The sequence below is a fragment of the Physeter macrocephalus genome, chromosome 3 (assembly GCF_002837175.3).
Source record: "Physeter macrocephalus isolate SW-GA chromosome 3, ASM283717v5, whole genome shotgun sequence".
In the NCBI taxonomy this organism is placed as follows: domain Eukaryota; kingdom Metazoa; phylum Chordata; class Mammalia; order Artiodactyla; family Physeteridae; genus Physeter; species Physeter macrocephalus.
In genome coordinates, this window is record NC_041216.1 from 31,482,500 (window position 1) to 31,504,175 (window position 21,676).

Genomic DNA, 21,676 nt, shown 5'->3' on the forward strand with positions numbered 1-21,676 from the left:
ATTTGAATTTTGATAGGGATTGCATTGAATCTGTAGATTGCTTTGGGTAATATTGATTTCTTAACAATAGTAAGTCTTACAGTCCATGAATATGGGATGTGTTTCCATTTATTTATGTCTTCTTTCAACAATGTTTTGTAGTTTTATTGTACAAGCCTTTCACCTCCTTGGCTAAGATAACTCCTAAAATTTTTATTATTTTTTTATGTCATTGTAAATGGATTTGTTTTGGTAATTTCCTTTTCAGATTGTTCATTGTTCATGTACAGAAATGCAACTGATTTTTTTGTGTTGACTTTGTATCTTGCTACTTTGCTAAATTTGTTTATTAGATCTAACAGCTTTCTTGTGGAGTCTTTAGGATTTTCTGTGTGTAAGATCATGTAATCTGAAAACAGAGATAATTTTCCTTCTTCCTTTCCAATTTGGATACCGTTTTTTTCTTGACTAATTGCTGTGGCTAGAATTTCTAGTACCATGTCAAATAGAAGTGGGGAAAGCAGGCATCCTTCCCTCATTCCTCATCTTAAAGTAAAAGCTTTCAGTCTTTCACCATTGAATATTATGTTATCTTATATTGCAATATTATGTTATGTTGCTTTCATATTTGGCTTTTATTATATAGAGGTAGTTTCTTTCTATTCCTATTTTGTTGAGTGCTTTTATTATAAAAGGGTGTTGAATTTTGTCAGATGCTTTTTCTGCATCAATTGAGATAATCGTGTGGGTTCTTCCCCTTCATTTTGCTGATGTCACATACTTCATTGATTGATATTTTTACATTCGACCATCCTTACGTTCCAGGAATAAATTCCACTTGGTCATTGTGTATATTCTGTTTGCTGATTTTTTTTGTGTGTGTGTGGTACGCGGGCCTCTCACTGTTGTGGCCTCTCCCGTTGCGGAGTACAGGCTCTGGACGCACAGGCTCAGTGGCCATGGCTCATGGGCCCAGCCGCTCCACAGCATGTGGGATTCTCCCGGACCGGGGCACGAACCTGCGTCCCCTGCATCGGCAGGCGGACTCTCAACCACTGCACCACCGGGGAAGCCCCCATGTTTGCTAATATTTTGTTGAGGGTTTTTGCATCAATATTCATAAGGGATTTTGGTCTGTACTTTTCTTTTGTTGTGGTATCTTTGTCTGGCTTTGGTATAAGGGCTATGCCTGCCTCCTAGAATGAATTATGAAGTGTTTCTACCTCTTCCGTTTTTTTGGAAAGTTTGAGAAGGGTTGGTATTCTTTAACTCTTTGGTAGAATTCATCAGTGATGCCATCAGGTCCAGGGCTCTTCTTTGTCAGGAGATTTTTTTATTATGCATTCAGTCTTCTTACTAGTCATAGGTCTATTCAAATTGTCTTATTTCTTTGTGGTTCAGTGTTGGTAGGTTTTGTGTTTCTAGGAATTTGTACATTTCACCTGGGTTTGTTGCAGTTTGTTGGTATGATTGTTTATAGTACTCACTTACAATCCTTTTTACTTTGTAGAATCAGTATTAATGTCCCCACTTTCATTTCTGATTTTAGTAATTTGAGTCTTTCTTTTCTTTTTTCTTTTTTTTTTTTTCTTCCGGTACGCGGCCCTCTCACTGCTGTGGCCTCTCCCATTGTGGAGCACAGGCTCTGGACGCGCAGGCTCAGCAGCCATGGCCCACGGGCCCAGCCGCTCCGCGGCATGTGGGATCTTCCCGGACCGGGGCACGAACCCGTGTCCCCTGCATCGGCAGGCGGACTCTCAACCACTGCGCCACCAGGGGAGCCCGAGTCTTTCTTTTCTTAGCCCATCTAGCAGAAGTTTGTCAATTTTGTTGATCTTTTTGAAGAACGAACTTTTGATTTCATTAATTTTCTTTATTTTTCTATTCTCTCTTTTGTTTATCTCTGCTCTGATCTTTATTATTTTCTTCTGTCTGCTAGTTTTGGATTTACTTTGTTCTTTTCCTAATTCTTGAGTAGCAAACATAAGTTGTTGATTTGAGATCTGTCTTATGTTTTGTTTTGGTTTTGGTTTTGGTTTTTTGGCTGCACCATGTGGCTTGCAGAATCCTAGTTCCCTGACCAGCAATCAAACCCTGGCCCTCCACAGTGAAAGTTCAGAGTCCCAACTGCTGGACCACCAGGGAACTCCCTGTCTTGTTTTTTAATGTAAGCTATGTAATGTAATGTAATGTAAGTTTTTTCTTTAATAAATTTATTTATTTTATTTATTTTTGGCTGCTTTGGGTCTTCCGTTGCTCTGCACAGGCTTTCTGTAGTTGCGGTGAGCGGGGGCTACTCTTCGTTGCGGTGCAGGAGCTTCTCATTGCGGTGGCTTCTCTTGTTGTGGAGCATGGGCTCTAGGAGCACGGGCTTCAGTAGTTGGGGCATGCAGACTCAGTAGTTCTGGCTCGCGGGCTTTAGAGCACAGGCTCAGTATTGTGGCACACAGGCTTAGTTGCTCCGTGGCATGTGAGATCTTCCCGGATCAGGGCTTGAACCCATGTCCCCACAAGGGCTCAGTAGTTGTGGCTCGCGGGCTCTAGAGCACAGGCCTCAGTATTGTGGCACACAGGCTTAGTTGCTCCGTGGCATGTGAGATCTTCCTGGATCAGGGCTTGAACCCATGTCCCCCGCCCTGGCAGGTGGATTCTTAACCACTGCGCCACCAGGGAAGCCCCTGTAATGTAAGTTTTTTAATGTAAGCTATAAATTTCCGCTTTAGCACTCCTTCCACTGCATCCCATAAGTTTTGGTATGTTGTGTTTTTGTTTTCATTCATTTTTATTATTTTATAACTTCTCTTGTGATTTCTTCTTTGATCCATTTGATGCTTAAAAGTGTGTTGTTTAATTTCCGCAATTTGGTGAATTTTTCAGTTTTCTTTATGTTATTGATTTCTAACTTCATCCTGTTGTGGTCAGAGAAGATACTTTGTACGATATCTATCTTGTTAAGTCTATTGAAACTTAGTTTGTGGCCTAACATATGGTCAAGCCTGGAAAATGTCCTGTGTGCACCTGAGAATAGCATGTGTGCTGTTGTTGGGTGGAGTGTTCTGTATATGTCTGTTACATCTCATTGGTTTATTATGTTCCTAAGTCCTGTATTTCCTTACTTATCTTCTGTCTGGTTGTTCTGTTTGTTATCATGAGAGGAGGAGTATTGTAGAACTTTCTATTTCTCCCTTCAATTCCATCAGTTTTTGCTTCATATATTTTGATAGTCTGCTGTTGGGTGTGTAACTGACTATAATTGTTATATCTTCTTGCTGTGTTTTTTTATTAATATATAACCATTGATCTTTTTATTATCTCCATAGTTTTGCCTTTTCCCGAAAGTCATAGCATTGGGATCATACAGTTTGGAGCCTTTTCACGTTGGTTTCTTTCACTTAGTTTAAGGTTTCTCCATGTCTGTTTATGGCTTGATAGCTCATTTCTTTTTAGCTGGCTTGACTTTTTTTTTAAATAAATTTATTTATTTATGTATTTATTTTTGGCTGCGTTGGGTCTTTGTTGCTGCACGCGGGCTTTCTCTAGTTGTGGTGAGCGGGGGCTACTCTCTGTTGAGGTGCGCGGGCTTCTCATTGCGGTGGCTTCTCTTGCTGTGAAGCACAGGCTTCAGTAGTTGTGGCTTGTGGGCTCTAGAGTGCAGGCTTAGTAGTTGTGGCACACAGGCTTAGTTGCTCCGCGGCACGTGGGATCTTCCCAGACCAGGGCTTGAACCCGTGTCCCCTGCACTGGCAGACAGATTCTTAACCACTGCGCCACCAGGGAAGTCCCTGACTTTTCAAAACTTGCACTCAGGTGCTCCCAAACGGTCATGATCAGTACACAGCTCTATGATTTCTGGGATGTGGATTGTGTCCTGGGTTGTGCAGAGGCCCTGCCTCCCGCCATGAGCCAGAGGCAGGCCTCACCTCTGAGCATGAAGACGGGGCCAGAGCTCCTGTGTCCCCTCAGGGGTGCAGGGTGACAGGTGGGAGAGGAGACCTTGCTGTGAGCCTGATGTGGTCACCCTGGCTCACGTGGGGTCTTTTGGCAGCTGTCCCTCGACAAGGAGCTCATCGACTTCGGCAGCCATGTGGTGGGTGAGACTGCATCCCGGACCATCACGCTGACCAACCTCGGGGGCTTGGGCACCGGGTTCAGGTTTCTCCTGGCATCAAAGCGCTGTGAGACGGACGCGTCCCCGTCAGTATTAAACGTAGTGAGTGTACTACCGCTCCTGGTCGACGCCGTGGCTGCTCAGCCACGGGCAGCACGTGGCACCTCCCGCCCCGAGATACAGTCCCACGAGTGTGAAGGGGGCCACGTCGATGTGGGCGGGAGAAGGCCCAGCAGCAGGATGGCCTCCGGTCAGTCTAGGTAGAAGAGATCTGTCTCCGTAAGGAGTGCACCTAGGGCAGCAGGATGCTGTCCCATCGCACGTGTTGGCAAGCTGGTGGCCAAGTGCTCCAGGCCCTAAGGTCCCAGCCTGTGGGGATGGGCGGTCCGGCCCCGACACCCCAGGCTGAAAAGTACAGCAAACCCTGCCCCGCACCTGCACCTCTCCCAAAGGTGCGAGGGGGGCCCTGGTCCTCTCACGGGAAGGCTGTGCACGTGTGCTGATGAGGAAGCGGAAACAGGTGGGACCCCATCAGTGGAAACAACTTCCAGCACAGCCAGCGGCCCCTGGGGGGGATTATCTGGGGGTGAGGACAAGCGCCTGGGCCCTCAGGGCTCCCCGCGGGCACCAGCCCTCTCCTGGTGGGTGTCTGTCCGGCTGGACGGCAGCTCCACCCAGGCAGTGCCCTGTGTGTCCCACCGTGGCCCGAGTTGCACGCGGCAGGCACTCCGTCGGTCTGCCGTGAGCCCAGGGGAGAGGACTGTGGGTCAATGACCTCTGGGAAAGGAGCAGAGGTGGGGTCGGGCCGCTCTCAGCCTGCTGGGATCTGAGCTGAAGCCAGGAGAGCTCGGGGCTGGAGCCCGGGGGGCCCAAGCGCGTGTGGGAGAAGAGCAGGCGTCCTGGAGGAACTGGGCTGTGTGCCCACGTGCAGCAGGCTCCGGGACAGGGCCAAGGAGGAGCCCGCCCGGGCGAGAGGGGCCCTGAGCCCCGGACGAGCCCGGCCCGGGTCGCCAGAGAGCTGTTGAGGGGTGCTGTGGGAGCCCGCGGCCCCCAGCCCGGATCACGGCCAGGCTGTCAACGTGGCCCTCCCCAGATGGCGGGTCTGGACAGTTGATGGGAAAGGCAAGTGGAAACTGCCAGTAAAGGTGTCACATTCTCTTTTTCAGAGCAGTAGCTTTACACATGAAGACAAAGGTTTTGACAATAAAATCGCCACCAGTTTTTCTGAGCAGCTGATGGAGGGCAATGAGTCCTTGCCCACAGATGTGCCGAGCCAGAAGGAATCTGGAAAACTGGACGTGAAGGAACAGGAGGAGGGGCACCCCGCAGGTGAGCCGGGCCCGCGGCCTGCGCTCAGCACGCAGCTCTGGGGCACCTTGGCAGCAGGGCCCCGAGTCCCAGCCGTTTGACGGGCAGAGGGGTTGGCAGGCCGGGTCGGAGGGCCCCAGAGGGACGGATTCCGGGAGCCACTGCGAGCACGGTTGCGTGCGGCGAAGCCCGGTTGTGGCGGTGTGGTGCCGGGGGGCTGGGCGGTGCAGAATTTTTCCAGGGCTCCAGTTTTAAGTAAGTAAGAAAATATTCATACGTATTTATGTATTCAACTGCATACTGGTTATGGAGTGGTTTAAAATTTGCATCCATATTTAAGCTAACAGAAGACTTAAAGAAAATCCCCAGCTTTGGACCACCAGGCTGGCCACAAGGGGAATGTGCCCACCTCCCTGCCCTTGGTGGTCCTTGTTGGGACATCTGAGGAGCCCTGCCTGATGGAGGGAGGGAAGAGATGGGGAGGAGGTCTGGGCTGTCTGCTGATGGGGTCGCTGAAGGCCCCAGGCTGGCTGGGGCCACCCCGAACTCCGTCCGGAAGTCAAGTGCGTATAACACGTGGGGACAGTTTAAAGAAGAGCCAGGAAGTAGGCAGCCCGAGCCCAGGCGGGGCTTGAGGAGGACGAGGATGCGTGCGGCCGCCCGCACCGCACACACCGCCTGCCCCCGGACGTCCCTCTGGCGTTGTCTTCCTTCCTTCCTTCCAAGGTGCTTCCTTGCCTCCCTTTACTTTTTCCATCCACGTTCACGCTCAGGAAGGGCTGGATTTCTCCTGCGTCGGAGCCGCGGCGAGTACATCCTGAGTTGTTTGGTTGCTTAGCGTTGAGCTCTGGGGGGCGTCCACGCGGACTGGACGGGGCTCCTCCTCTGCGTGGCGGCTCCTCTCACGAACCTGCCTCGGTCACAGGCCACTCCCACCGGCTCACATCCGGGGGATTTCACGGCGTGGGCCGTGCGCGCAGGCGCTCAGGCGGCGTCTCCGTGTGTGGGGGTCGCCCTGGGGCGTGTCTTTGCCGCATCGCGGGGGACGCGCGGCTTTGCTGTTATTACTCCGTCTGTTCTTGTCCCGCGTGGCTGCAGCTGGGACCGCGCTACCCGGTGCGGCTGCCCCTTGGCACATCTGGCTATTCAGATTTAAATTCACCAAAATTAAGTAATAGGAGAACTTCGTTCCTCCTTCCCAAGAGCCACATTTCAGGAGCTCACAGCCCCCCGCGGCCCGTGGCTGGGCCCCACTGGGCAGCTCCGTGGGGCCGGTCTGGAGGCCTGGGAGGGGAGGCTCCCGCCTGCACCGCCCACACCGCCAGTGAGCTGGACTGTCTTTCCAGGTGCCTGTTTACCATTTGTATTTTCTTTTGTATGAAATACCCGTTAAAGCTTTTCACCCACTTTCCTACGGGGCTGTTTGTCTTTTCTTATTTATTCATAGGAGTTCTTTCCACATCCTGCATACTTAGCCTTTGTCAGTTAGGAGGCTGCAAATATTGCCTCCAAGTCGAAGTCGTGGCTTGTCCTTTTACTCCCTTTATGATTTCTTTTCCTAAATCAGAGTTCTTAATGTAATTTAATTTAATTTTTTATTTATTTATTTTTTTTGGCCACACCACGTGGCATGTGGGATCTTAGTTCCCCAACCAGGGATCAAACCCGCACCCCTTGCATTAGAAGTGCAGAGTGGTAACCCTGGACCGCCAGGGAAGCCCCAAAGTTCTATTTATTTATTTATTTGGCTGCGCCGGGTCCTAGTTGCGGCACGCGGGTTCTTCATTGCGGCATGAGGGATCTTTAGTTGCGTCATGTGAACTCTTAGTTGTGGCATGCGTGCGGGATCTAGTTCCCTGACCAGGGATTGAACCCCGGCCCCATGTATTGGGAGCAAAGAGTCTTAACCACTGGACCACCGGGGAAGTCCCGGAAGTCCCAAAGCTCTTAATTTTAATGTTTGCAAATCTACCCATCATTTCTTTTGAGGTGTGTGTTTTATGCCTTTATAGCAACTTTTCCCCTATCCCAAGGCCATAAGGACATAAGACATGGCTCTTACGTTTGAGTCTTTGGTCCAGCTAATTTCTGTGTGTGATGTGACGTAGACGCCAAGGCTTTTTTTCCCACGTGTATGTCCCGTTGTTCCTGCAGCACAGGTTGAAAATACTTTCCTTTCCCTGGTGGATTGATTTGTTATCTTTGCTGCAAATGGATTGAAAGTGTGGGTATATTTCTGGACTCTGTATGCTGATCTGTTGACCCGCTTACCTCTCCTGACCCAGCACCATCCATCTGGATTATTGTATCTTTAGAGTTAGCCTTGAAGCCGCGTAGTGTTAAGTCACCCAACTTTGCTCTTTTTTTTGGCAAGGTATTTGCTTTGGATATTTTAGGTACTTGCATTTCCATATTTTTTTTAATGTATAAATTTGGTTTTTTAACTTTTTATTTATTTTTGGTTGCGTTGGGTCTTCGTTGCTGCGTGCGGGCTTTCTCTAGTTGCGTCGAGCGGGGGCTACTCTTTGTTGCAGTGCGCGGGCTTCTCATTGCAGTGGCTTCTCTTGTTGCAGAGCACGGGCTCTAGGCATGCGGGCTTCAGTAGTTGTGGCACTCGGGCTCAGTAGTTGTGGCTTGCAGGCTTAGTTGCTCCACAGCATGTGGGATCTTCCCAGACCAGGGCTTGAACCCGTGTCCCCTGCATTGGCAGGTGGATTCTTAACCACTGCGCCACCAGGGAAGCCCCTGGGGGACTGCTGATAAACGTTGCTGTGAACATGGGATGCCCGGGTGCATGGGACTCCTGCCTCGGTATTTTTCTAATACTCCAGGAAAGCATCTTTCAAAAGACCGTTTTTGTAAACTCACACGTGGCTTCAAGACCTACTTTAAGTCTACAGTAATCAAGACAGTGTGGTCCAGATAAGGACACATGGATCAGCGGATCAGAACAGAGACTACAAAACGTAGAGAGAGGAGAGACGCTGGTGTGCATACAGATGGTTCTGTTCTCAGGGGGACAGAGAGTGAGTGGGTGGGGCTCCCTCCTCACCTCCTCTGCCTCCTGTGCTGGCTCAGGGGGTCAGCTGGCCTTGACCCCCAGCACCACACGTCGGGAGGGGCCGCCTTCCGAGTGGAGTTTGGGCCACCCCCAATGGGAGGTTCGTGGGGGTCCTCACATCAGCTGTGCAGCTCCCAGCGTGGGCCCCTGAGACCTGCTGGCCCAGAACCTTCCCCACGGCTGCAGCGTGGGGCACGGCAGGAGTGCTCAGAGCAAAGGGTCTGCCTCAGAGGGCTGCACACGTGGTGGACAAGTACATCACAAGTATGAACTGCCACAGAGCAGAGCAGCAAGGAAGCAGCAGCACGGGCCCCTCGCCCTTTAAAGGTGGCGAGGGGGCACCTTGATAATTGAAAACCATCAGCCAGGGCTTCCCTGGTGGTGCAGTGGTTAAGAATCCACCTGCCAATGCAGGGGACACGGGTTCAAGCCCTGGTCTGGGAAGATCCCACATGCCACGGAGCATCTAAGCCTGTGGGCCACAACTACTGAGCCTGCGCTCGAGAGCCTGTGCTCTGCAACAAGAGAAGCCACCGCAATGAGATGCCCGCGCACTGCAGTGAAGAGTAGCCCCACTCGCCACAAATAAGAAAGCCCGCACGCAGCAACAAAGACTCAACGCAGCCAAAAATAAATAAATTTATTTAAAAAAAAAAAAAGGAAATGAACCAAATAAAACTTCTAGCAGTAAGAATATGATCACTGAAAACAAACAAAACCCTAATCACTGGGTTAAACTGTGGATTAGACACTGCCGCAGAGACAGTTAGGGAACTAGAAGATAGAGATGGAAACATGAAAGAAGCAGTACAACACGTACTGTTGAGGATGAGTAAGGAGCGACTTGTCCACTGGAATCAGGAAAAGACAGTATTTAAAGAGCTGCTTGCTGAGAATGTTCTAAAATGTCAAAATGCCTCTAACTCCAGGAAGTGAGTAAGTATCCACTCTGTGACTGACAGAACAGAATGGACTCGTGGAGCAGATACACTGCACACATAATTAATGAAAGTCTTCCTAATCATTAACAAGCCTGATTCTAGACTTAGTGGAAGCTCACCATATTCCCAGCAAATTGACCAACACGATTCCACCCTGGGTCACCAAGTGACCCCAGCCAGCATCCATGCAAGATGAAGCAGCTGACCCCAGAGTCTGGCCTGGACTCAGGGCATAGGGAAGGACCTCGTGGGCCCAGGTCTGGGCTCTCACCGAGGTAACTCCTGAAGCAGACAAGGATGTAAACAGTGGGGTGGTGGGAGCCAACTGGCCCACTCTCCCCCACCCAACTTGGTGACAGTCATAGCTGCTGGCTGCGTGAGAAGTCTGCCACATTGGAGGAGCCAGAACTGGGGGCCTCTGCCTTTACAACCCCAGGCCCAAGAAATGGTGCATACCGCCCTGTGGTAGCCTGGGGCAGGCCGCAGCAGTGCACCTGGGCTCTCCGTGGGGCCAGCCTGGCAGCCCAGCTGGGGAAGGACTCAGAAAGGACACTGACCTTCGCCTCTCCTATCAAACTGGGTCTGTTCACGTGCAAAGTCAACAGGAAGACCTTCTCAGATGAGAGGAAACGGGGTCTGCCCTTCCTGATGGATGGCCTGCCATTCTTGGGGTGCCCCCCCAAATCCCGAGGGGCGGGGCGGGATCCGTGGCCCACCAGTGGGGAAGGGATGTTCAAAACATGCAGGCAACGTGCACACAGACAAGGCTAAATAAGTGTGAAAATTAGGCTGCGAACATTTTATTATCACTTGAAAGTGGATGTTGTGTTACATTTCCAGGGCTCAGCAGCCCCTCGGGCCCTGGTGGGTCCCTGGGAAATGGCCGACCCCCTCCCCACGCCCCACCCTGGCCCAGCCCTGACACAGCACCCTGCTGTTTCCTCATCTTAATACAAACCCCCTTGAGCCCACTTTCCACTCCTCCTGCTTTGAAGTGAAGCCCCAGATGGTCCACTTCTCAGCCGTCCCCTCTCTGACGCGCTGCTCTCAGGCCGCTGCACCCGCCGGGCCGCCCTGGGGCCAGCGTCCTTCACCCACTCCCTCCCTGCGCTGGGGCTTTGGGCAGCTAGGGACCCTCTCCCACCCCAGCCTCCAGAGGCCGCAGTGCCCGCTGTCCAAGTCCACCTGAGAAGCTCCAGGCCTGGGGCTTGAGCTGGGGGTCCCCGAGTTCCCGAGGTCCCCGACCAGGAGATGGCCACGGGGGGAGGGGGTCTGCGGGGGCACATCCACGCGAACCTGGGGCCACCGTGATAGCCTCCTGTGGCCCCTAGCCCTGGGGAAGGGTGGGGTGGCAGGAGATGGTATTGTCAGGAGGAGCTGTCTGCGCAGGAGGGCTGGGGTGGCCCCCACGAGCCCCAGAACAGCACCTGGTCTGGGAGAGGGAGGGGGCCGGATGGGGCCCTAGCGCCCCAGCTCCCCCTCGGGCCTCACGGCCCCAGGAGGACAGGTTGGGGGTGGCCACACCTCAGGTGGGTGTGGCAGAGCTGCCCATCCATGCCTGGCCAGCCTCACACCTGGACCCTTCTCTTCCAGAATCAGAGGGAGTGACCTTGACCACCATCGTGCCTGCACCTCCCGACGAGGGACAGACAGAGTTCTCACTGGGAGAGGTCAGGCCCACCTTCTTCCGGCCCCCAGGGCGGTCCGTCCATCTGACCAGAGCCGGACCAGACTAGTCTGGCCGCTGGACTCGCCTCCTCTGGGCAGTTAGCTGACTCAGCCGGTGTCCGGCTGCCCCGTCTCAGGCTGGGGCCGGGCGGGTCCAGAGCCGCAGAGGCAGGGCCCTGGGTGCCCCTAGTCCAGCTCAGAGGAGACACCAATGCAGGGCCTCCCCAGCCAGAGCGTGGGGGCTGTGTGTGTGTGTGCAAGGAGCGTGTCATCAGGAGAGCGAGTGCACACGCGGGGGCTGCCACCACTCGCCCCCACAGTGACCCGGCCGCGGTGAGGCCACGGGAGACGCCGTCACGGGAACCTGAAGGCTGAGCGGCCCTGCCCACCTCTCTTGCCGTGCAGATGACAGAGGGGGAGATTGGCCCCTTCAGCTCCATCAGAGTGCCCGTCATCTTCACCCCGATCGTCCCGGGAGCGGTCTCCGCCAGGTTCAAGGTCGTGTTTAAGAATCAGCAGTGCGCGACCGTGAGTACCCTGCTGCTCTCTGGGCACGGGGTCCCCACCCTCCGCGTCCCCTCCACCACGACCACGTGAGGCTGCTGCCCGCGCTGCCCACGCTTGCGTGGCTAGTCAGTGGCACACATGGCTGGCGACATAACCAACACACGCACACCTGTGAACACACATGCGCGCGCGCGCGCACACACACACACACACACTCACACACACACACACTCACACACTCACACACACCTTGCACTTAATCACTAGGGCTGTCTTTCTTAATTTCCCAGCAATTAAAATTTGTCATCATTACTTTTTAGATTTATTTATTTATAAGTTTATTAAATTGAATTATGCTCAGACAATATAATCTGCAAAGTCTTTTTTTAAATTTGTTAGTTTTCTTTGTGGCCAAAGGCAAGATTGATTTTATAAATATGATATGTGCATATGAAGAAAGTGTATTTAATGGCTGTAAACAGATTTATTAGCTGGATTATTCACATTATTCATGCCCCCTGTGGGGTTTTTTTTTTCCAAGTCATTTGCCAATTTTTCTATTGTGTTTTCTTTCTTACTGGGATTCTGAGTTCGTGGAGGTATTATTTTTAGTTACAGATATACAGCATAGTGATTCAAAAATTCTATAGATTATATTCCATTTAAAGCCATTATAGGGAATTCCCCGGTGGTCCAGTGGTTATGACTCGGCACTTTCACTGCTGTGGGCCCGGGTTCAATCCCTGGTCGGGGAACTAAGATCCCCCAAGCCATGCAGTGCAGCCAAAAAAAAAAAAAAGTTATAAAATATCAGTTATAGTCCCTGTGCTGTCCCGTATATCCTTGCAGCTTATCTATTTTTAAAAATATTTATTTATTTATTTATTTATTTATTTATTTATTTATTAGGCTGCGCCGGGTCTTAGCTGTGCCATGCAGGATCTTTTAGTTGCAGCATGTGGGATCTAGTTCTCTGACCAGGGATCGAATCTGGGCCCCCTGCATTGGGAGTGCAGAGTCAGCCACTGGACCGCCAGGGAAGTCCCTGTAGCTTATCTGTTTTATACAGAGTAGTTTGTGTCCCTTAATCCTCGACCCCTATCTTGCCCCTCCCCTGACCCTTCTCCCCACTGGTACCCACTAGTTTGTTCTCTATATCTGTGTGTCTGTTTCTGTTTTGTTATATTCATTCAGTTGTTTTATTTTCTAGATTCCACATATAAGTGATAACATACAGTGTTTGTCTTTCTCTGTCTGACTTACTTCACTAAGCATGATACCCTCTAGGTCCATCCATGTTGCTGCAAACATCAGGATTCCATTCTTTTCATGGCTGAGTAGTATTCTGTTGTATATATGCACCATGTCTTCTTCATCCATTCCTCTGCTGATGGACACTTAGGTTGCTTCCATATCTTAGCTATTGTAAATAATGCTGCCATGAACATTGGGGTGCGTATATCTTTTCAAATTAGTGTTTTTGTTTCTTGCAGATGTATACCCAAGAGTGGAATTGCTGGGTCATATGGTAGTTATATTTTTAGTTTCTTGAGGCATTTCCATACTGTTTTCCACCATGGTTGCACCAGTTTACATTCCCACCAGCAGTGCATGAGGGCTGCCTTTTCTCCACATCCTCTCCAATACTTGTTATTTGTAGACTTTTTGATGAAAGTCATTCTGACAGGTGTGAGGTGATATCTCACTGTGGCTTTGATTTGGATTTCCCTGATGGTTGTCAATGCTGAGAATCTTTTCATGTGCCTGTTGACCATGTGCATGTCCTCTTTGGAAACATGTCTATTCAGGTCTTCTACTCATTTTTTTTAACTTGTTTATTTTTTATTTTTTTGGCCATGCCACACAGCACGCGGGATCTTAGTGCCCTGACCAGGGATCAAACCCGGGCTCCCTGCAGTGGAAGCGTGGATTCCTAACCACTGGACCACCAGGGAATTCCCTTCTGCTCATTTTTTAATTAGGTCTTTTTTTCTTGATATTGGGTTATAGGAGCTGTTATATATATTTTGGATATTAATCCCTTATCATTCATATCATTTGCAAATATTTTCTCCCATTCATTAGGTTGTCTTTTCAATTTTGTCAGTGGTTTCTTTCGCTGCACAAAAGCTTTTATGTTTAATTAGGTCCCATTTGTTTATTTTTGCTTTTGTTTCCTTTGCCTTGGGAGACAGATCCAAAAAAATACTGCTACAATTTATGTCAAAGAGTGTTCTGCCTACGTTTTCTTCTAAGAGTTTTATAGCTTCCGGTCTTACATTTAGGTCTTTAATACATTTTGAGTGTATTTTTTGTGTATGGTGTTAGAGAATGTCCTAATTTCATTCTTTTGCATGTAACTGTCCTGTTTTCCCAGCACCACTTGTTGAAGAGACTGTCTTTTCCTCCTTTGTCATAGATTAGGTGACCATAAGTGCATGAGTTTATTTCTGGGCTCTCTTTCCTGTTTCATTGATCTAGATGTCTGTTTTTGTGCCAGTACCATGCAGTTTTGATGCTTGTAGCTTTACAGTATAGTCTGGAGTCAGGGGGGGTGATTCCCCCAGCTCCGTTCTTCTTTGTCAAGATGCTTTGGCTTCCCTCCATGTTCCTTCCACACATCCATCTTCCCTTAAGACCCGATCTTTGACAAGTTCTCCTTACACTTTTTTTTTTAACATCTTTATTGGATTATAATTGCTTTACTATTGTGTGTTAGTTTCTGCTGTATAACAAAGTGAATCAGCTATACATATATATTGCATGAGGGCTGCCTTTTCTCCACATCCTCTCCAATACTTGTTATTTGTAGACTTTTTGATGAAAGTCATTCTGACAGGTGTGAGGTGATATCTCACTGTGGCTTTGATTTGGATTTCCCTGATGGTTGTCAATGCTGAGAATCTTTTCATGTGCCTGTTGACCATGTGCATGTCCTCTTTGGAAACATGTCTATTCAGGTCTTCTACTCATTTTTTTTAACTTGTTTATTTTTTATTTTTTTGGCCATGCCACACAGCACGCGGGATCTTAGTGCCCTGACCAGGGATCAAACCCGGGCTCCCTGCAGTGGAAGCGTGGATTCCTAACCACTGGACCACCAGGGAATTCCCTTCTGCTCATTTTTTAATTAGGTCTTTTTTTCTTGATATTGGGTTATAGGAGCTGTTATATATATTTTGGATATTAATCCCTTATCATTCATATCATTTGCAAATATTTTCTCCCATTCATTAGGTTGTCTTTTCAATTTTGTCAGTGGTTTCTTTCGCTGCACAAAAGCTTTTATGTTTAATTAGGTCCCATTTGTTTATTTTTGCTTTTGTTTCCTTTGCCTTGGGAGACAGATCCAAAAAAATACTGCTACAATTTATGTCAAAGAGTGTTCTGCCTACGTTTTCTTCTAAGAGTTTTATAGCTTCCGGTCTTACATTTAGGTCTTTAATACATTTTGAGTGTATTTTTTGTGTATGGTGTTAGAGAATGTCCTAATTTCATTCTTTTGCATGTAACTGTCCTGTTTTCCCAGCACCACTTGTTGAAGAGACTGTCTTTTCCTCCTTTGTCATAGATTAGGTGACCATAAGTGCATGAGTTTATTTCTGGGCTCTCTTTCCTGTTTCATTGATCTAGATGTCTGTTTTTGTGCCAGTACCATGCAGTTTTGATGCTTGTAGCTTTACAGTATAGTCTGGAGTCAGGGGGGGTGATTCCCCCAGCTCCGTTCTTCTTTGTCAAGATGCTTTGGCTTCCCTCCATGTTCCTTCCACACATCCATCTTCCCTTAAGACCCGATCTTTGACAAGTTCTCCTTACACTTTTTTTTTTAACATCTTTGTTGGAGTATAACTGCTTTACAATAGTGTGTTAGTTTCTGCTTTATAACAAAGTGAATCAGCTATACATACACATATATATCCCCATATCTCCTCCCTCTTGCGTCTCCCTCCCACCCTCCCTATCCCACCCCTCTAGGTGGTCACAAAGCACGAGCTGATCTCCCTGTGCTATGCAGCTTCTTCCCACTAGCTATCTATTTTACATTTGGTAGTGTATGTATGTCAGTTACTCTCACTTCATCCCAGCTTACCCTTCCCCCTCCCTGTGTCCTCAAGTCCATCCTCTACGTCTGTGTCTTTATTCCTGTCCTGCCCCTAGGTTCAGTGTATATGCCCAGTCGTGGGATTGCTGGGTCGTATGGTAGTTCTATTTTTATTTTTTTAAGGAACTTCCATACTGTTCTCCATAGTGGCTGTATCAATTTACATTCCCACCAACAGTGCAAGAGGTCTCCTTACATTTCTAACAGAGGGCTCTGTTCAGCTGCTTTATTGTTTCACGCATGAGGGTTTATAGTTGTTTTCTTATCGTGAATGGTGCCTTTCACCAGAACCAAACATCCCCCTTCATCCTGCTGCTCATGGCACGTCTGTATCCAGCTGATCCCGCGGTAACGGCAGGGCCACTCCTGCTTTCCTCTGCTTCACCTTCACCTCATATCCCTTTGTCCTCCCCCCGCACCCCGATATTTATACTTTTTAAATGACTTCGTGTGTCTTTTAAGGAGCCAGGTTTTGTCTGTGGACCCAGACTAATGTTGTCTGCCTTTAGGGGGAGAATCCAGTGCATCTGCAGCATAATATTGACACACATTGTTTTACTACTTCCATTAGTTTTGTCTACTATTCATTTTATCATATTGTTTCCTCACTTTCAGTTTTCTTGTTTTCATTGGTTTGATCAAGTTGCTACTTATTCCTTTTTTTCCGTTATTTGGAAATTCTACTTTCCATTCAATGAACAGTGCCCTCCCCTTTCCCAGCCCTTAAATCCCACATGACTTTCTATTTCTTTTTTTTTTCTTTTTTTTTTTATAAATTTATTTGTTTTATTTATTTATTTTTGGCTGCATTGGGTCTTTGTTGCTGTGCGCAGGCTTTCTCTAGTTGTGGCGAGCGGGGGCTACTCTTCGTTGCAGTGCGTGGGCTTCTCATTTCAGTGGCTTCTCTTGTTGCGGAGCACAGGCTCTAGGCGTGCAGGCTTCAGCAGTTGTGGAACACAGGCTCAGTAGCTGTGGCTCGCGGGCTCTAGAGGGCAGGCTCAGTAGTTGTGGCACACGGGCTTAGTTGATCCGTGGCATATGGGATCTTCCCAGACCAGGGCTCGAACCCATGTCCCCTGCAGGCAGGCGAATTCTTAACCCCTGTGCCACCAGGGAAGCCCTGACTTTCTATTTCTTAAGTGCAAGAGGACAGTCCTCCAAGACGGGCGGTACCCCAGCAGTTCACTCCACCAACACTTCCTTATGACCAAAATAAAATGTGATTTTGGGTCCCTTTTATTTACCCTCTTTCCTGGCCCTCAATGTCTCGGTTTCACTTAACTGTCATTGGAATTATTAGAATCTCCTCCGACTCTGCCCCCACTGCTTCTGGAGTTCTGACCCAACAACGTGGTCCACGATTCCAGGTAGGTGGCCATCTCTGTCCAGGTGTGACCATTTGATGATTCTGTGCTCACCACACTCTCCTCTCCTCTCGCCATCAGGAGTCTCTGCTCTGGTGTGTTTCCCATATAGGAATGAGTCTGTCACGGGCCAGGGATTTGAGACACAGTATTCATTTATTTGTAACGGAAACCCCAAGGAATAGGCCATACCCTACAATACCCCACAATGTACCATAATACTCACACTGTTCCCACATGTCCACAGCACCCATGGAGTCCCATAGTTCCCCGTGGTACCCCCATAGGTCCCCACAGAGCCCCTGCTGTGGTGTCAGGAAGGAACAGGGACCAGACCTGCGTAACCGAGCGCTTGGAGAGGATGGCCTGGCTGGGGCTGTGACCTCGGGTCAAGGACACTCCAGCCCACGGGGGCCCTGCCAGGCGAGCCGGGGCCGTGAACACCCTGACCACTGTCCTACCCCACCTCCTCACCCGGGGGTGGTGCACACGCAGCCCCTGGGGCAGCTCTCGGCCTCCGGAGGTGAACGGGGGTCTGGATTCCCATCCTGCTCTCCTGTTTTCCTGAGATGGGTCCCTCGTGACAGGTTCTGGGTTCTGCCGGCCTGCGGACCCCTCCCCTCCTGGGCTGTGAGGACGCTGCCCGCTGTCTCAGCGTGAGGCTGGCCCTTCCCTTCCGTGTCTGTGCCTTTCTTACCCTCCCTGGCTGGCTCCTCCGTAGACGGGGGCTTCCTGTGCCGACCACCCCGTCTGCTTCACAGACGCCTGTCCCCCAGCCTCGTATGTCACATGTCACCGCATGTGTCCGCCTGCTCGCCTGGCGCTGATTCAGGTGCCGGCAGGACCAGCCTCTTTCTGACCTCCCTGGCCGTGCGGTCCGGACGCTGCTCCGGGCCTCAGCGCCTCTCGGCAGCAGCCCCCCCGCCCCCCTCGGTGGATCACCGTTCACCTGCTGTCACCACTGCCTTTGAGTGAGCTGGCCGTGCTTCTCCTCAAATCCCCTCCTGACTCTCCCAGCTGCTCCATTTCTCTGGACGTGCTTGCTTTCTATTCTGTCCATCTTGTCTCTGGCCCTGGAAATGGGTTGTATGTTTCAGTGACCCTGTGGCCTCGGGTCTGGCGCTGGTGGGCTCTGAGGTCACGGTCCTGCAGGCGGTAGAAGGGGAGGCCCTCCCCCCAGTTGTGTGGGCTGGTGGTCACTGTTCCTCCCTGAGGGGGGCTTCTGTGCACAGGCTTTCTCTGCAGGACACCCACAAATCCCAAGCTCCCGAGACCGAGAAGCTTGGTCTGACTGCAGGAAGCCGACGCCAGGGTCCGAGGTGGGGCGAAGCACCTGCCTCCTGGGCCCTTCGAGAGCCCTGAGCTTCAGTTTGTATCAGCTGTGTGTACTGCCTGGGTGATGCATGAGTCTGCAGTAAAACGGCTGTTGTTTTTTTCGATAAATTTATTTATTTATTTGTTTTTTTATTTTTGGCCGCGTTGGGTCTTCGTTGCTGCGCGCGGGCTTCCTCTAGTTGTGGAGAGCAGGGGCTACTCTTCATTGCGGTGCGCGGGCTTCTCCTTGTGGTGGCTTCTCTTGTTGCGGAGCACAGGCTCTAGGCGTGGGGGCTTCAGAAGTTGTGGCTCGCGGACCCTAGAGCACAGGCTCAGTAGTTGTGGCACGCAGGCTTCAGTAGTTGTGGCTCGCGGGCTCTAGAGCACAGGCTCAGTAGTTGTGGCACGCAGGCTTCAGTAGTTGTGGCTCGCGGGCTCTAGAGCACAGGCTCAGTAGTTGTGGCACGCAGGCTTCAGTAGTTGTGGCTCGCGGGCTCTAGAGCACAGGCTCAGTAGTTGTGGCACGCAGGCTTCAGTAGTTGTGGCTCGCGGGCTCTAGAGCACAGGCTCAGTAGTTGTGGCACGCAGGCTTCAGTAGTTGTGGCTCGCGGGCTCTAGAGCACAGGCTCAGTAGTTGTGGAGCACGGGCTTAGTTGCTCTGAGGCATGTGGGATCTTCCTGGACCAGGGCTCGAACCCATGTCCCCTGCATTGGCAGGCGGATTCTTAACCACTGCGCCACCAGGGAAGCCCGGGTCTCCAGACGCGCGGGCTCAGAGGCCATGGCTCACGGGCCCAGCTGCTCCGCGGCACGTGGGATCTTCCCGGACCGGGGCACGAACCCGCGTCCCCTGCATCGGCAGGCGGACTCTCAACCACTGCGCCACCAGGGAAGCCCCTCCCCCGGGTTTTTTTAAGCAGCTAAAAATGTTGATCTTTATGAAGCTGCGTGGTGGGTACATGACAATCCATCGTACCATTCTATCTTTTTATGTTTAAACATTTTGAAAATAAAAAGGATTGTTTAAATTATGTGATGTAAAAAGTGCCATAGATCTCCAAAACACGGCCAGTTTAATTATTAACCTTCCAGTTTTTGTAAGAGTCACAAGACACCGCTGCTGAGCTCTGCGTTAGTGCTCACGGCACCGCCTGCTCTGCTGATGGAAATACGTGGTGTCGGATTTTCATGTTCAAATTCAGTTATATTTCAAAGTCATCGGCGTTGCTATCGACGTGCCAGTCTGGGTGCCAAAGCCCAACGTAGACCTGAAGATCTGCATGTACGACCGGCTGTATCAGGACTCCATCCCCGTCCACACACGGTGAGCCCTCGGCGGGGGTGAGGTCACGGCCTCGGGGTGGGGGTCACCTGGGGTTACCCCGAGGGCCCACTGGAATCCCAGGGCCGTCACAGGAGGGAGGCTGGAGGGCCAGAGTCAGACAGAGGTTGGCAGATGCTAGGCTGCTGGCCTTGAAGATGGGAGAGGGGCCACGAGCCGAGGGACACGGTGCCTCCAGAAGCTGGAAAAGCCAGGAAACGGTTCCCCACGGAGCCTCCCAGGGGACCAGCCCTGCCCGCAGCTGGGCTTCCGCCCCGGGAGACCGTGTCCGGTTCTGACCTCCAGAACCGTGAGAATTAGTCAGTGTTGTCACCCCTGCGTCTCTGGGGAGCTCGCCCCCAACATGGCCAGGCCAGGCCCCTCTCAGACACAGACAGGGAAGCAGGCGTGTCCTCTGAAGGAACGTGGACGGAGCCCCGAGGCAAGAAGCATGTTTCATTCGCAGTGTTTTGCAAGGGCATCCGGACACCACAGTTGTTACTTCTTTTTTACGCTCCTTTTAATTTTTAGTGAAGTTCAATTACATGGAGAAAAGCAGGCAAATCCTACAGTTAGAGCTTAATGGGTTTTCATTAACCAAACACACCTGCGTACCTGGCAGGCTGCTGACACCCGGGGCCCCGCTTCCAGCCTGGAGCCAGGGGGCGACGGGCGGCCTGGGTGGAAACGGACTGGCACGTGCCCCAGCCGCTGGGTCCCTGGGCCTCAGCACTGCAAACGTCAGGGGGCCTGTTCTCACCGGGGAGCTGGGAACTCGGGGCAGGACTCAGGTGGATTTGTTCAGGAAACTAGGTTTTGCAGGGCTCTGGTCAGCTCCCCTCGGGACGCAGAGCGTGTCCGCTCCTGGGGCAGGGTGGTGACGGGAGCAGGGGGGCTGTGCTCTCTCAGCCCCTCCCCACGGCACAGGCTCGACATCGTACTTGTGTTGAGTGATTTTCTTTTATTTTTATTTTTATTTATTTTTTTTTTTTTGTGGTACGCGGGCCTCCCCCTGTTGCGGCCTCTCCCGTTGCGGAGCACAGGCTCCGGACGCGCAGGCCCAGCGGCCATGGCTCGCGGGCCCAGCCGCTCCGCGGCACGAGGGATCCTCCCGGACCGGGGCGCGAACCCGCTTCCCCCGCATCGGCAGGCGGACGCGCAACCACTGCGCCACCAGGGAAGCCCCAAACAGAAGCAATATTGTAACAAATTCAATAAAGACTTTAAAAATGGTCCACGTTAAAAAAAAATCTTAAAAAATATATAATAAAGGGCTTCCCTGGTGGCGCAGTGGTTGCGCGTCCGCCTGCCGATGCGGGGGAAGCGGGTTCGCGCCCCGGTCCGGGAGGATCCCTCGTGCCGCGGAGCGGCTGGGCCCGCGAGCCATGGCCGCTGGGCCTGCGCGTCCGGAGCCTGTGCTCCGCAACGGGAGAGGCCGCAACAGGGGGAGGCCCGCGTACCACAAAAAAAAAAACAACAATATTGCTTCTGTTTCATGTTTTGGTGTTTTGGCCGTGAGGCACGTGGGATCCTAGCTCCCCGACCAGGGATCAAACCCACACCCCCTGCACTGGAAGGCGAAGTCTTAACCACTGGACCTCCAGGGAAGTCCCTGTTGAGTGATTTTAGAATTCAGCATTACTCACGTGTTTAATTTACCGGGTTTATGGACACAGGTGTAGCAAAGGAGCTCGTTCGCAATGACCCTGGTCACATTAACAGCTGCTTGAGGAGGAGCCCAGCCAGCAGGGGAACCTGGGCAGGGCTGCTGCCTGCCGAGGGCGGGAGGGCCATTCTGGGCACATTCCGTGGCAGGGGACGCCCAGTGCTGGGTGACACTGGGGCCAGAGGTCACTGAGGGGAGGGGCTTGGTGACACTGGGGGTCAGAGGTCAAAGGGGCCCCCTTTTACTCCTCCTCGGCCAGGACCACCCAGGAGCCCGTGGATCTCCCAGGGGTCCCTGTCTGGCTGTGGGCTCTCCTTGCAGGGGGGCTCAGCCCTCA

The 21,676-nt window shown here is 51.2% G+C and overlaps 1 protein-coding gene across 1 annotated transcript in view; it reads left to right on the forward strand.

Moving 5' to 3' along the window:
* The window catches only part of CFAP74 (cilia and flagella associated protein 74), a 60,385-nt gene that overhangs the window by 22,905 nt on the left and 15,804 nt on the right, over window positions 1-21,676 (forward strand). Inside the window, exons 15-19 of the mRNA XM_024125640.1 lie at window positions 4,025-4,189; window positions 5,254-5,416; window positions 10,997-11,067; window positions 11,471-11,593; window positions 19,555-19,676. Of these exons, the coding sequence (XP_023981408.1) occupies window positions 4,025-4,189; window positions 5,254-5,416; window positions 10,997-11,067; window positions 11,471-11,593; window positions 19,555-19,676 (644 nt within the window). The remainder of the gene's footprint in view (window positions 1-4,024; window positions 4,190-5,253; window positions 5,417-10,996; window positions 11,068-11,470; window positions 11,594-19,554; window positions 19,677-21,676) is intronic.